This window comes from Thunnus albacares, chromosome 3, assembly GCF_914725855.1.
Source record: "Thunnus albacares chromosome 3, fThuAlb1.1, whole genome shotgun sequence".
Taxonomy (NCBI): domain Eukaryota; kingdom Metazoa; phylum Chordata; class Actinopteri; order Scombriformes; family Scombridae; genus Thunnus; species Thunnus albacares.
Genome location: NC_058108.1, coordinates 30,349,868 through 30,363,621, shown reverse-complemented (window position 1 = coordinate 30,363,621; position 13,754 = coordinate 30,349,868). Strand labels below are relative to the sequence as shown.

The 13,754-nt window shown below is 37.2% G+C and overlaps 2 protein-coding genes across 2 annotated transcripts; both read right to left on the bottom strand.

The window, feature by feature from the left end:
• Positions 1-7,361: 7,361 nt before the first annotated feature.
• LOC122972160 (contactin-5-like) lies at positions 7,362-11,432 on the bottom strand. The gene is made up of 4 exons (XM_044338957.1): positions 11,302-11,432; positions 9,718-10,060; positions 9,565-9,622; positions 7,362-7,830 (listed from the first exon to the last, which is right to left on the bottom strand). The coding sequence occupies exons 1-4, from the start codon at positions 11,429-11,431 to the stop codon at positions 7,636-7,638; spliced, it is 726 nt and encodes a 241-aa protein (XP_044194892.1). The 5' UTR covers position 11,432; the 3' UTR covers positions 7,362-7,635.
• A 619-nt stretch (positions 11,433-12,051) lies between these two features.
• On the bottom strand, positions 12,052-13,418 carry LOC122976353. Its single transcript, XM_044344798.1, has 5 exons — positions 13,286-13,418; positions 12,973-13,206; positions 12,704-12,808; positions 12,269-12,484; positions 12,052-12,128 (listed from the first exon to the last, which is right to left on the bottom strand). Exons 1-5 carry the CDS (start codon positions 13,416-13,418, stop codon positions 12,052-12,054), a joined length of 765 nt encoding a protein of 254 aa, XP_044200733.1.
• Positions 13,419-13,754: the final 336 nt, after the last annotated feature.

Here is a 13,754-nt window from a genome sequence, read left to right as displayed (position 1 = left end):
AGACAGATAATATTAGTTTACATTGTGGGGCACTAAACTGCTGACCTCACAGCCTTAGAAGGATAATTAGTTTGTCCAAAATATGTTTATTTTCTTTTACAGATAGTTTTAGGTCAGAGTAATCTTCATGATATCAATGATAAATGATTAATGAATGACTGAATGATTAATCCATATCGAATGATTTACAAATGGCTGATTTGTGTTGGAAGACTAATGTAGCTGTGTAATGCCGACTGCAGTAGAAGAAACTTTAGCTCTACAGCACATCTACGCTGCAAAATTTGGACCCATAAAACTAATGGTACTGTACAATGTACTTCTGTGTTGTTTTGTATCACTTGAAGGATCATCCCATCTGAGGGGAAACAGGACAGATGAAGGTGATGTTTTTCCAATGCAGCAGAATTTAAAATATTCTGTTCTTTGAGAAGGAACCGCAAATCCTGCACACTCAGGTAAAAAATCCTACTTTCTTACTTGAAAGTCTATGAAGGCCCAATGTGTTTTTAATTAATTAAGTAAAAATGACCTACAATGTGAGTTTTAAATCTTAGTGACCTGTCATTAAAGTCAAACTGAAATTTGAATTCGCTCTGCTTTTTGTGAAAGGAAATATAAACAATCATGAAACTGCAGATATTGTGCACAATTCTCAGTGTTTCAAAAGAAGATCAAACCGTTTTTGGACATATTTGCGGAAACAGTGTCTTAGCTTCAGGCCTGTGGGTGGGTGTTTCCCTTTGTAGCAATTGACTGACATTTGAATGCTGTCATTGTAAGGAGACACGCTGTCAGCTCGCTGCTGCTCAACTGACTAGAGCACGTCATACTCTGTATAGCCTTTAATGTTGCTGATAAAGGGAAAAAAACATCTTGTATCAGGACATTTTTTCCCCTGATCAACAGTTTGTATGATTAAGTCAATGAATAACAATAAAAATACTTTTCCCCATTTAGGGTTTCTCCAAGAGAATTATGAACACTGAAAATAATGATAAAAAAGTGTTCAGTAAAGAAATAACCTGCAAGAAAAGCATTTAAACAGGGTTGTTGTCAGTAATGTTATGTTATTTAGCAGAATTGTTTAAATTATTTTATTTACCTGCTCCATATTGTCTGATGTTTCAAGTCTAGGAGAACGGCTGGAGAACCTCTTTCTCCTGTTTAGTGAAATGAGTGAATATAAAAATGAATAGATGATGTCAGGTTAGTGTGTAAATGTCATGACTCTGCAACAAAGCTCAGTGTTTCTCACCTAATCCAGAGGAAGACAGTGAGTGGTATTATAACCAGGAGAGCAGCAACAACTCTTGCAACTGCTGCTGTTGATGTTCCTGTGGTACTTTGGACAGTGAGAGTCTTTTCACCAGAGCTGATGTTTTGGTGGGTTTTGACAGCACATGAGTAGTTTCCTGCATGTTGAATGCTGACTGGGTCTAGAACCAGGTGTTTGTTTTGGCTCTCTGGCACCATCAGAGGTCGACTGTTCAAGTACCAAATGTAGTTTGTGTCGTCAGTCAGTGGACAGCTGGTACTGCAGGTCAGTGTGACTCTCTGGCCCTCTGTCACCACAGCAGGATACAACTTAACTTCCAAGTCTGAAAGATTATTAGATTAGTCAGTAAATGTAAAGGAGACGTATCATCTCAAAAGTCCTCATACCTAAATTACAAACTAGGTTTGTCACTGTCCTTCAAAACAACCCACATGACATGATGATAAAAAAACAACTCATATACAGTAAGTGTTTTCTAATCTGCCACTCCTATGTTTAAGGTACAGACAGGTTTAGGTAAAACTAAACTAAAAATTGAAACTACTGTACTAGTTAAAATCACCATCATGGTTAAAAAAATGCTTTGTAGAAGATGAGACATGAAGCACAGACTCCTGTGTCAGAGTCACAGCCTTTGTAGGCTCATCCATCCATTCTGATCTCCTCTCTAACTATGGTGGCTGAGAGAGCTCAATGCACTGCAACTTATTAAAACACAAACAAATGAAGATCTTTGTCTTTTTGACACATATGTAACATAAAGAAATACACTGCAAATAAATAAACAATGCAAACTGTGCAAAGTAGTAAATAGGCTTGTAGGTTACACACAAAATCAAATTTGAAACTAAAACCAACATTGTTAGCTCAATTTTGAACACCAGACAGCAAATCCTGACATCAATTTTTCATGTCCCCCAGACACTTCTTTATTTCAGTAACTTCCCTTTTATTTGCTTGTGTTTCCTGTATGTGAAGCACATTTCTTCATACTGTGTGTCAAAGTGGTGAAAATGTTTTCTTCATTTGCCTGTTAACATGCATTTTTTTTTAAGTTGCAGCATGTTGAACTCTCTCTCTCTCCTACACTGTTTTAGTGGAGATACAACTTCTACAATGATTTGACACATTTAAATATGCATGATGTTTTAATTAGACCATTGAGACAGTAGACAGAATGCAGGCTCCTAATTTAGCCAAAGTTGTGATATTAAGATTTATCTGTTAAAGTTCTTAAAACTGTGAATAATTGGACCATGGCTTCACTGTGAATGATTTATTGTGTGATATTTAAGAAATCACTGGTCTGATTTTGACAAAACACAGATGCATCTTTACACTTTGTTGTTATGAATTGCAGGTGGTGCACGACCCTGCATACAGCTTATTGTGTGCACTTAATTTAGCTACAGTTACATCATTTTGACTGTCATTTGTTAGTGTTCTCATATTAAGCATGAACCAGCTTTTAGTCTTCTTGTAGGCATTAAAGAGTAAAGTCTGCTGACTGCTGTTAGTACATGGTGAGAGAGCAGCACAGTCTCTATTGAAAAGTATACAGACAGGAATTACCTGAGACAATCAAAGTCACTCCGGGTGGATCAGCCCTCCATACTACATCATCTTTTAGGAGTCTGAATGTGTATTCTGCTGAGTCAGTCTTCTTCAGGTTTTTGATTCTCAGGATGTGCTGGTTGTTCATGTTGTCAAGATACTGCACATGAACTGCATCCTCAGTCAGCTCCACAGCTTCCTCCTCACCACTTCTCTTCATTTTATACCAAACTTTAGACTCAGGCTGCTGGTTGTCAGGATACAAATATTCACTTGAAATGTTCACTGAAGAGCCTTCCAGGGCGCAGATTCTCCTTCTTATGTAATTTACACTCCAGCAGTTATTATAATCAACACCTGAAATATAGATTAAAGACTTAAAATAGGGTCACTCTAAATAACTGCTAAAGTAGCCTTGCCTAATACTTAAATAAAAAAATCTGTGGTAAAAATTCAGGTGTTTTTTATAAATCATGTTTTTTGCAAATCAGGAAATATCACACAATGTGAAAGCAGCGAAAGTGTCTCTTTAATGCTTTATATGGCTCCTTTACAAAAAGTGTAAAACATTGTTTGGATTTATACTGAAGCTTGAATTTAATTTTTCTTTATGGCACAATCTCTAAAATGAAACGGTTAAGTATTTTTAAATTTCTAATGTGTAATTATTGTGTAATTATTATGTGTTGTCGTTATACAGACTGTGATTTACAGCTTCACAAGCGAGTCATATCAACTCAAACACCAATCAGCAGTTCATGTTGTCTTTAATAAGACACACTGGTTACCAGCAGATCACCTCCATCACTGACTAAATCATAAGTCAGATAATGGATTAATAACACTACAAAAAAATGAAAGTCAGGTTGAATCAACACCTCTGAAATATATTTCATGTTGCCCAATAAGCATGCAAACTAAAGACAAATGTGCCATCCTATAATATAACAGCAATAACAGACTGTAAGTTGGTTTATACTCACAGACTTCAGCAGAGTGCAGATCCTCGTGGTCTTTGACAGCACAGGAGAAGATATCAGCAGAGTGGCTGGGAACTGAAAGCTGCTGTTTCTTCACAGACATTAAACGTCTGTTATTGTACCATCTATAGGCAGTTTGGATGTCAGTCAGTGGACAGTTGGTGTTACAGGTCAGTCTAACATGGTACACATCTGCAGGAGTCCTTTGTAGACCTACTTCTGTTAGGAGATGTTAAATACATTTTTCAACAGTTTATGTGTCATGTTGAATTAAATAAAAATAATATATTGATTACAAAGTTTTTAAAGTGTGGTTAGTGCAGAAAAGAAGAATGTGAAGAACTGTAGTAAACATGTCAGTAACAGTAAAAATTAGAAAATAAAGAAAGCAAAGATATGACATGAAAATATTGATATGAAAATAAATGATTCATGGTCAATAAGATGTCTGTTCTTAAAATATTGTTAAGAAAGTTAACCTCTGGGATATGTGATGGAGCAGGACTCATCCATTGATGTCTGCTTATAAGAACACATTCTTCCTTCAGCGTAGGTCACAGTAAAGCAGGTCGATGTGACAGAATCTGAACAAAAACAAATAACATTTAGTAATTCAAATGGTAAACACTTAGTTACAGTATTTCATAGGCTTTATAATTTAAGGCAAAGCTTAACTAGTAAAAATATTCTTGAAAGTGTTTAACTTGAAGTTTTGTAACATGAAAAGGAGCCAAATGTTGTCACTCACCCACTGAGACTTCAGGAGCTCTGAGATGCTCGTAGTCTTTGATAGCACAGGAGTATCTGACTGCTTCCTCACTGCTGACCAGCTGTTGGTACCAGGGAGACCAGTCCTGATAGAGAAACTCTCTGTTCTTGTACCAGATGTAGGCTGCAGGGTTTTCAGTCAGAGGACAACTGGTTTTGCATATCAGTGATACTGTCTGTCCCTCTGTGGCAGGAATCACCTTCACCTGCAGGTCTGAGATGATGGTGAATAATGTAAGAATTCATATTCTGATTTCACTCTTAAAGTAATACATTAGTGAAAACCACTGTACCTGCAACACGGAGGAAGATTTCACTTTGCCTGCAGTCTTGTGGGTTTTCTGCATTCTCACTACAGCAGTAAGACTTTGCATCACTCTCTCTTAGATTATTTATTGTTAGAGTTGGATGACTCTTTTCAGACATGTTGTACATTACACGATTTTCATCTGCAAACAGCTCATTGAGAACAAGCTTGGAGCCAGCGTATTGTACAGTGAACCATTTCTTGTTTGAAGTGGGATGTTGAGCTGAGCAGGGCAGATCCACTGATGAACCTTTTAAGGCACAGATGCTGTTTGCTTGTCCCTGAACCCCTTTAACAGAAGCATTGATTCATAATTATAACATTCTTCTAGTACTAATCACTGAATATTGATAGTATGAAATATTATAAATGGAGGACATTTGATGTATAATCTGCAATTTTCTTCAAGTTGTGCACACTTTAACTCCTATAATCAAGTAAATCATTATTTACAGATTACAGTTAATAATCTCATATTGTATATATCATGTTTACAGTCATTATATAAGAAGAGATAAACAATAATTCATACCTGAGATGCACAGAATGAAAGCCATAAACACACAGCCAGCTTCTGCCAACAACATGGCTGTTGTAGTCCCTCTGCTTCTAAACACAAAGTTGATTATATTAATTTTTTAATGGCCTTACCACACCTGCTGTGTTTATGAAAGCTCATAAAACATCAAAACTATAAATAAATGGTCAAAATCAGCAGCCGTCCTCTTACAGAGTAAAGACTTAAGAGGACAGAATGGACTGTTGGTCATTGTGAGAGTTGCGGGCAGATGCACAGCATGAAACTCTGACACCTAAAATTCACTTCCTTCCTGCTTCTTCCTCTAGTACAGAATCTACCTCACATAGTTTAGTATTTATTTGATGTCATATTCTGACAAGGAAAACTCTGACTTTAACTTGGGGGTGCCATTATTTTTCTTACTCTGTATCTCATCACAATTATTACTGTTATTTTCTGTTTTTATAGTGTATTGGTTCTTCATGCCAGATATTTTAGTGTTAAACTGCATTATATTTTCATTGAAAAGTTGTAAAAACTACTGACGTGAGAACAGAGAGATGTGAAGCTGTCTATGGACGGTGATGGTGGTTTCTGTGGTGGAAACTGCAGAAGTTTATGGTAACTTAAAACACTGCAGATCATGCAGAATAGGACAAATAATAGTATAATATGTTGTACATGAAGGACATCTGAAGAAAGCTTGAGAGCATTTTTGTTTTTTTATTCTTCCTTTCTGTTTTCTGTATCAATCTGCAGTTTTCTACAAATTGTTCACACTATAACTCCTAAACTCCATTAAACATGTTATGTGTATGTCTTACAGTTTACAGTAAATGATCATTACATCAGAGAGGATAAACATTTATACCTGAGATGTTGGGGCTGAAACCAGTGAACACACATCCAACTTCTGCCAACAACATGGTTGTTTTAGTCCCTCGCTTCTAATCAGTGGACCTTTTTCACAGCAAACACCTTGACTTTTTCAAGCAGAAAAATTACAGGTGTAAATAATAACATCAATGTTGGCACCAATACTGCGTCTATAAGTTGATTGTATAACAGTGTTTGTATCTGCTGCATCATAACTGCTGACCTTACTGAAGAGTCTAAATTAAGAGCAGGTTTATAGAGAAATGACTGAAGCCAGAATGGACTGTTGGTCAGTGTAAGGGCGGCTGGCAGACATGCTGCATGTAGCTCTGATACCAAAATTAAACCTCCTTCCTCATTATAATTCTTAGTAAAACCACAGACAAACAATCTGTGTAGTGCAGCAGTTGTTTAGTTTTTGATGTCATATTTTAACATGGAGAACCTTCATATTTACTTTAAGGTGTCATTGTTTCTCATTTTTAAGTAATGTATTGGCTCATCATGCAACATGCAGCAGTGTTAAGCTGCATCAAGTTATCATAAAAAGGTGTCAAAGTTGTCAGTGTTGGTCAGAGAGGTGTGAGGCTGTCTGTGTTTGTTTCATGGTGAAAAAAAAACACTTGTGAAGAGGAAGCTGCAGACATGATTTTTATGTTCACATCATATACTACAGAACATGCAGAGTAGAACATGTTTCCGAGAGCAAAATAAGTTTTACAAAAGCATTTTTACAGTTATAACTGCAAATCAAACAGAAAGCACAGTAACACAACATGAAGCACACCAGAAAAAAACACAAAACGCTTCAATAAGCTTACATGGCATTGTATTGTGGTCTGGCAATGCCATTGGTTAATCTACTATAAGTATTTTGTTCTCAGTGATGCAAAATGTCCGTCAACAATCCACAACAAATCTAAAAATCCGCACAAAGCAAGACAGCATGTGAAAATGTGGTCCAAATATATACATCATACTTCATCTCATTGAAATGTTCTCTGTGTGTTCCACTGATGAGGGACACAAGCCAAAACACATATCACAATAATTGTTCTCTATATTACAAGTTTTCAAAGTGTTCAGTACTTTTGGGTAACTGCTGGTAAACATGGAGTGGAGTGTAACGGTGCCAGAGATTAGAAACTTTGAAATGTGACATTGAAGTCTGGCATATATCATGCAGAAAGGTTTTCCACTGTGAAACATCTCACCAAGATTTATTAACATCAGACCTGTGGTGTGTCAGATACACCCCAACACTATATGTGTATTGAAGGGTTGTTGAAAATAGTACTGTTCAAGATGAGCAAGGTCACTAAGTGGATCTTGAATCAGTTGTAATCGTTGATCACTTTGGGGTCCTGTTGGGTCTAAAGTTGACAACAGCACAAGCAACATCGTCCTGTTCTTTAGGCTGGTGTGGCTGGACGTTGGAGTAGAGAGGATCTGTCTGGGTCTCAGAGAAGTAGACTCTGCTACAGTGAAGATCATCCTGCTGTGTTGGTTGGGCTGAGATGTTTTCATTCACAGGACCAGGGTTTAACTGATGAGAAGACAAGACAGATAATATTAGTTTACAGTTTGGGAGTGGACCCAAACGCAGAGACCGGAATGCAGATATGACGAAAAACTCTTTAATTGTGGACGGTCACGGACAGGTAAACAAGGCTGAACAGAACTCGCAGAAGGAACAACACAAAACAATCCAACAAAGACTGAACAGAAAACCAGAACTTAAAGAAACTGAACTAACAAGGAGATGAGGTGCAGGTGGGGAGATGGGTGGAGAACTCGAGAGGGGAATGAACATACAGGGAGCTGATTGGCTGAGGACACACAGGGAGCGGGGCAGGGCTGACGAGGCTAACACAGGGCAGGTGTGGGGAAGACAGCAGGGCAGGGCTAACAAGTCCAAATGCAGGGCAGGTGTGGAGGAGTACATGAACACACAAATGAAACAGAACAAAAACCCAGAAAACAAACTGAATGCCATCTACACTAACCCATCCAAAAACACCCACAAACACAAACCCAAGCACACAGCCCAACAAACCAACAAACCAATGATGCAGTGATGAACCGAGGGACTAAACAAACGTGCAAAACCAGGAGACCATACAGAACACAACATAACACCAAAAAAACACCTTAAGTCCAGGCAAGATGTGACACATTGTGGGGCATTAAACCTCTAATAATAAGGAGTAACTGCTGACCTCACAGCCTTAGAAGGATAATTAGTTTGTCCAAAATATGTTTATTTTCTTTTACAGATAGTTTTAGGTCAGAGTAATCTTCATGATATCAATGATAAATGATTAATGAATGAATGAATGAATGATTGATCCATATCCAATGATTTACAAATGGCTGATTTGTGTTGGAAGACTAATGTAGCTGTGTAATGTGGACTGCAGTAGAAGAAATTGTAGATATACAGCACATCTACGCTGCAAAATTTGGACCCATAAAACTAATGGTACTGTACAATGTACTTCTGTGTTGTTTTGTGTAACTTGAAGGATCATCCCATCTGAGGGGAAGCAGGACAGACGAAGGTGATGTTTTTCCAATGCAGCAGAATTTAAAATATTCTGTTCTTTGAGAAGGAACCGCAAATCCTGCACACTCAGGTAAAAAATCCTACTTTCTTGAAAGTCTACGAAGGTCTGAAGTGTTTTTAATTAATTAAGTAAAAATGACCTACAATGTGAGTTTTAGATCTTAGTGACCTGTCATTAAAGCCAAACTGAAATTTGAATTCTCTCCACATTTTGTGAAAGGAAATATAAACAATCATGAAACTGCAGATATTGTGTATAATTCTCAATGTTTCAAAAGAAGCTCAAACCGTTTTTGGACATATTTGCGGAAACAGTGTCTCAGCTTCAGGCCTGTGGGTGGGTGTTTCCCTTTGTAGCGATTGACTGACATTTGAATGCTGTCATTGTAAGGAGACACGTTGTCAGCTTGCTGCTGCTCAACTGACTAGAGCACGTCATACTCTGTATAGCCTCTGATGTTGCTGATAAAGGGAAAAAAAACATCTTGTATCAGGACATTTTTCCCCTGATCAACAGTTTGTATGATTAAGTCAATGAATAACAATAAAAATACTTTTCCCCATTTAGGGTTTCTCTAAGAGAATTATGAACACTGAAAATAATGATAAAACAGTGTTTAGTAAAGAAATAACCTGCAAGAAAAGCATTTAAACAGGGTTGTGGGCAATAATGTTATGTAATGTAGCAGAATTGTTTAAATTATTTTATTTTACCTGCTCCATATTGTCTGATGTTTCAAGTCTAGGAGAACGGCTGGAGGACCTCTTTCTCCTGTTTAGTGAAATGAGTGAATATAAAAATGAATAGATGATGTCAGGTTAGTGTGTAAATGTCATGACTCTGCAACAAAGCTCAGTGTTTCTCACCTAATCCAGAGGAAGACAGTGAGTGGTATTATAACCAGGAGAGCAGCAACAACTCTTGCAACTGCTGCTGTTGATGTTCCTGTGATACTTTGGACAGTGAGAGTCTTTTCACCAGAGTTGATGTTTTGGTGGGTTTTGACAGCACATGAGTAGTTTCCTGCATGCTGAATGCTGACTGAGTCTAGAACCAGGTGTTTGTTTTGGCTCTCTGGCACCGTCAGAGGTTGACTGTTCAAGTACCAAATGTAGTTTGTGTCGTCAGTCAGAGGACAGCTGGTACTGCAGGTCAGTGTGACTCTCTGGCCCTCTGTCACCACAGCAGGATGCAACTTAACTTCCAAGTCTGAAAGATTATTAGATTAGTCAGTAAATGTAAAAGAGACGTATCATCTCAAAAGTCCTCATACATAAATTACAAACTAGGTTTGTCACTGTCCTTCAAAACAACCCAGATGACATGATGATTAAAAAAACAACTCATATACAGTAAGTGTTTTCTAATCTGCCACTCCTATGTTTAAGGTCCAGACAGGTTTAGGCAACTAAAACTACTGTACTAGTTAAAATCACCATCATGGTTAAAAAAATGCTTTGTAGAAGATGAGACATGAAGCACAGACTCCTGTGTCAGAGTCACAGCCTTTGTAGGCTCATCCATCCATTCTGATCTCCTCTCTAACTATGGTGGCTGATAGAGCTCAATGCACTGCAACTTATTAAAACACAAACAAATGAAGATCTTCGTCTTTTTGACACATATGTAACATAAAGAAATACACTGCAAATAAATAAACAATGCAAACTGTACAGAGTAGTAAATAGGCTTGTAGGTTACACACAAAATGAATTTGAAACTAAAACAAACATTGTTAGCTCATTTTTGAACACCAGACAGCAAATCCTGACATCAGTTTTTTATGTCCCCCAGACACTTCTTTATTTCAGTAACTTCCCTTTTATTTGCTTGTGTTTCCTATATTAGAAGCACATTTCTTTATACTGTGTGTCAAAGTGGTGAAAATGTTTTATTCATATGCCTGTTAACATGCTTTTTTTTAAGTTGCAGCATGTTGAACTCTCTCTCTCTCCTACACTGTTTTAGTGGAGATACAACTTCTACAATGATTTGACACATTTAAATATGCATGATGTTTTAATTAGACCATTGAGGCAGTAGACAGAATACAGGCTCCTAATTAAGCCAAAGTTGTGAAATTAAGATTTATCTGTTAAAGTTCTTAAAACTGTGAATAATTGGACCATGGCTTCACTGTGAATGATTTATTGTGTGATATTTAAGAAATCACTGGTCTCATTTTGACAAAACACAGATGCATCTTTACACTTTATTGTTATGACTTTCAGGTGGTGCATGACCCTGCATACAGCTTATTGTGTGCATTTAATTTAGTTACAATTACATCTTTTTGACTTTCTACTCTTTTGTTAATGTTCTCATATTAAGTATGAACCAGCCTTTAGTCCTCTTGTACAGGTATTAAAGAATAAAGTCTTCTGACTGCTATTAGTACATGGTGAGGGAGCAGCACAGTCTCTATTGAAAAGTATACAGACAGGAATTACCTGAGACAATCAAAGTCACTCCAGGTGGATTACCCTTCCGTACTACATCATCTTTTAGGAGTCTGAATGTGTATTCTGCTGAGTCAGTCTTCTTCAGGTTATTGATTCTCAGGATGTGCTGGTTGTTCATGTTGTCATGATACTGCACACGAACTGCATCTTTAGTCGGCCTCACAATTTCGTACACACCACTTCTCTTTATTTTATACCAGACTTTAGACTCAGGCTGCTGGTTGTCAGGATACAAATATTCACTTGAAATGTCAACTGAAGAGCCTTTCAGGGCGCAGATTCTCCTTCTGATATAATTTACACTCCAGCAGTTCTCATCATCAACACCTGAAATATAGATTAAAGACTTAAAATAGGGTCACTCTAAATAATTGCTAAAGTAGCCTTGCCTAATACTTAAATAAAAAAATCTGTGGTAAAAGTTCAGGTGTTTTTTATAAATCATGTTTTCTGCAAATCAGGAAATATCACACAATGTGAAAGCAGCTAAAGCACCTCTTTAAACACCTCATATTAGTTTTTTGCAAAAAATGTAAAACATTGTTTGGATTTATACTGAAGCTTGCATTTAATTTTTCTTTATGGTACAATCTCTAAAATGAAATGGTTAAGTATTTTCAAATTTCTAATGTGTAATTATTGTGTAATTATTATGTGTTGTCGTTATACAGACTGTGATTTACAGCTTCACAAGTGAGTCATATCAACTCAAACACTAATCAGCAGTTCATGTTGTCTTTAATAAGACACACTGGTTACCAGCAGATCACCTCCATCACTGACTAGATCATAAGTCAGATAATGGATTAATAACACTGCAAAGAAAATGAAAATGAGGTTGAATCAACACCTCTGAAATATATTTCATGTTGCCCAATAAGTATGCAAACTAAAGACAAATGTGCCATCCTATAATATAACAGTAATAACAGACTGTAAGTTGGTTTATACTCACAGACTTCAGCAGAGTGAAGATCCTCGTGGTCTTTGACAGCACAGGAGAAGATATCAGGAGAGGAGCTGTGAACTGAAAACTGCTGTTTCTTCTCAGACATTAAGAGTCTGTTCTTGTACCATCTATAGGCAGTTTGGATGTCAGCCAGTGGACAGCTGGTGATACAGGTCAGTCTAACATGATTCACCTCTGCAGGAGTCCTTTGTAGACCTACTTCTGTTAGGAGATGTTAAAAACATTTTTCAACACTTTATGTGTGTCATGTTGAATTAAATAAAAATAATATATTGATCACAAAATTAGTGTAGAAAACAATAATGTGTAGAACTGCAGTAAGCATGTCAAAATGTTAAAATATTGTTTAAAGGTGTTCTAGGTGTGGGGGGTGGGAGTGGTGTTTGTGTAAATGTTTATGGATGTTTGGAGAAAGTTAACCTCTGGGATATGTGATGGAGCAGGACTCATCCACTGATGTCTGCTTATAAGAACACATTCTTCCTTCAGCGTAGGTCACAGTAAAGCAGGTCGATGTGACAGAATCTGAACAAAAACAAATAACATTTAGTACTTTAACTGATAAACACTTAGTTACAGTATTTCATAGGCTTTACAATTTAAGGCAAAGCTTAAATAGTAAAAATATTCTTGAAAGTGTTTAAAGTGGAGTTTTGTAACATGAAAAGGAGCCAAATGTTGTCACCCACCCACTGAGACTTCAGGAGCTCTGAGATGCTCGTAGTCTTTGATAGCACAGGAGTATCTGACTGCTTCCTCACTGCTGACCAGCTGTTGGTACCAGGGAGACCAGTCCTGATAGAGAAACTCTCTGTTCTTGTACCAGATGTAGGCTGCAGGGTTTTCAGTCAGAGGACAACTGGAGCTACAAATCAGTGATACTGTCTGTCCCTCTGTGGCAGGAATCACCTTCACCTGCAGGTCTGAGATGATGGTGAATAATGTAAGAATTCATATTCTGATTTCATTCTTAAAGTAATACATTAGTGAAAACCACTGTACCTGCAACATGGAGGGAGATTGTACTTTGTATGCAGTCTTGTGGGTTTTCTGCATTCTCTGTACAGCAGTAAGACTTTGCATCACTCTCTCTTAGATTATTTATTGTTAGAGTTGGATGACTCTCTTCAGACATGTTGTACGTTACATGATTTCCATCTGTAAACAGCTCATTGAAAACAAGCTTGGAGCCAGCGTAGTGTGCAGTGAACCATTTCCTGCTTGAAGTGGGATGTTGAGCTGAGCAGGGCAGATCCACTGATGAACCTTTTAAGGCACAGATGCTGTTTGCTTGTCCCTGAACCCCTTTAACAGAAGCATTGATTCATAATTATAACGTTCTTCTAGTACTAATCACTAAATATTGATAATATGAAATATTGTAAATGAAGGACATTTGATGTATAATCTGCAATTTTCTTCAAGTTGTTCACACTTTAACTCCTATAATCAAGTAAAACATTATTTACAG

What these genes read in the sequence shown, in the direction of transcription:
- LOC122976353 (XM_044344798.1), bottom strand. Translation starts at nt 13,418, where the DNA reads ATGTCTGAAGAGAGTCATCCAACTCTAACAATAAATAATCTAAGAGAG. An exon ending in AATCTCCCTCCATGTTGCAG is followed by an intron (nt 13,207 to 13,285) that starts GTACAGTGGTTT and finishes CCATCATCTCAG; the next exon opens with ACCTGCAGGTGAAGGTGATT. An exon ending in AGCTCCTGAAGTCTCAGTGG is followed by an intron (nt 12,809 to 12,972) that starts GTGGGTGACAAC and finishes GTTTTTGTTCAG; the next exon opens with ATTCTGTCACATCGACCTGC.
- LOC122972160 (XM_044338957.1), bottom strand. Translation starts at nt 11,431, where the DNA reads ATGAACAACCAGCACATCCTGAGAATCAATAACCTGAAGAAGACTGAC. An exon ending in AGTGACTTTGATTGTCTCAG is followed by an intron (nt 10,061 to 11,301) that starts GTAATTCCTGTC and finishes ATAATCTTTCAG; the next exon opens with ACTTGGAAGTTAAGTTGCAT. An exon ending in CATCAGACAATATGGAGCAG is followed by an intron (nt 7,831 to 9,564) that starts GTAAAATAAAAT and finishes TCTTCTCATCAG; the next exon opens with TTAAACCCTGGTCCTGTGAA.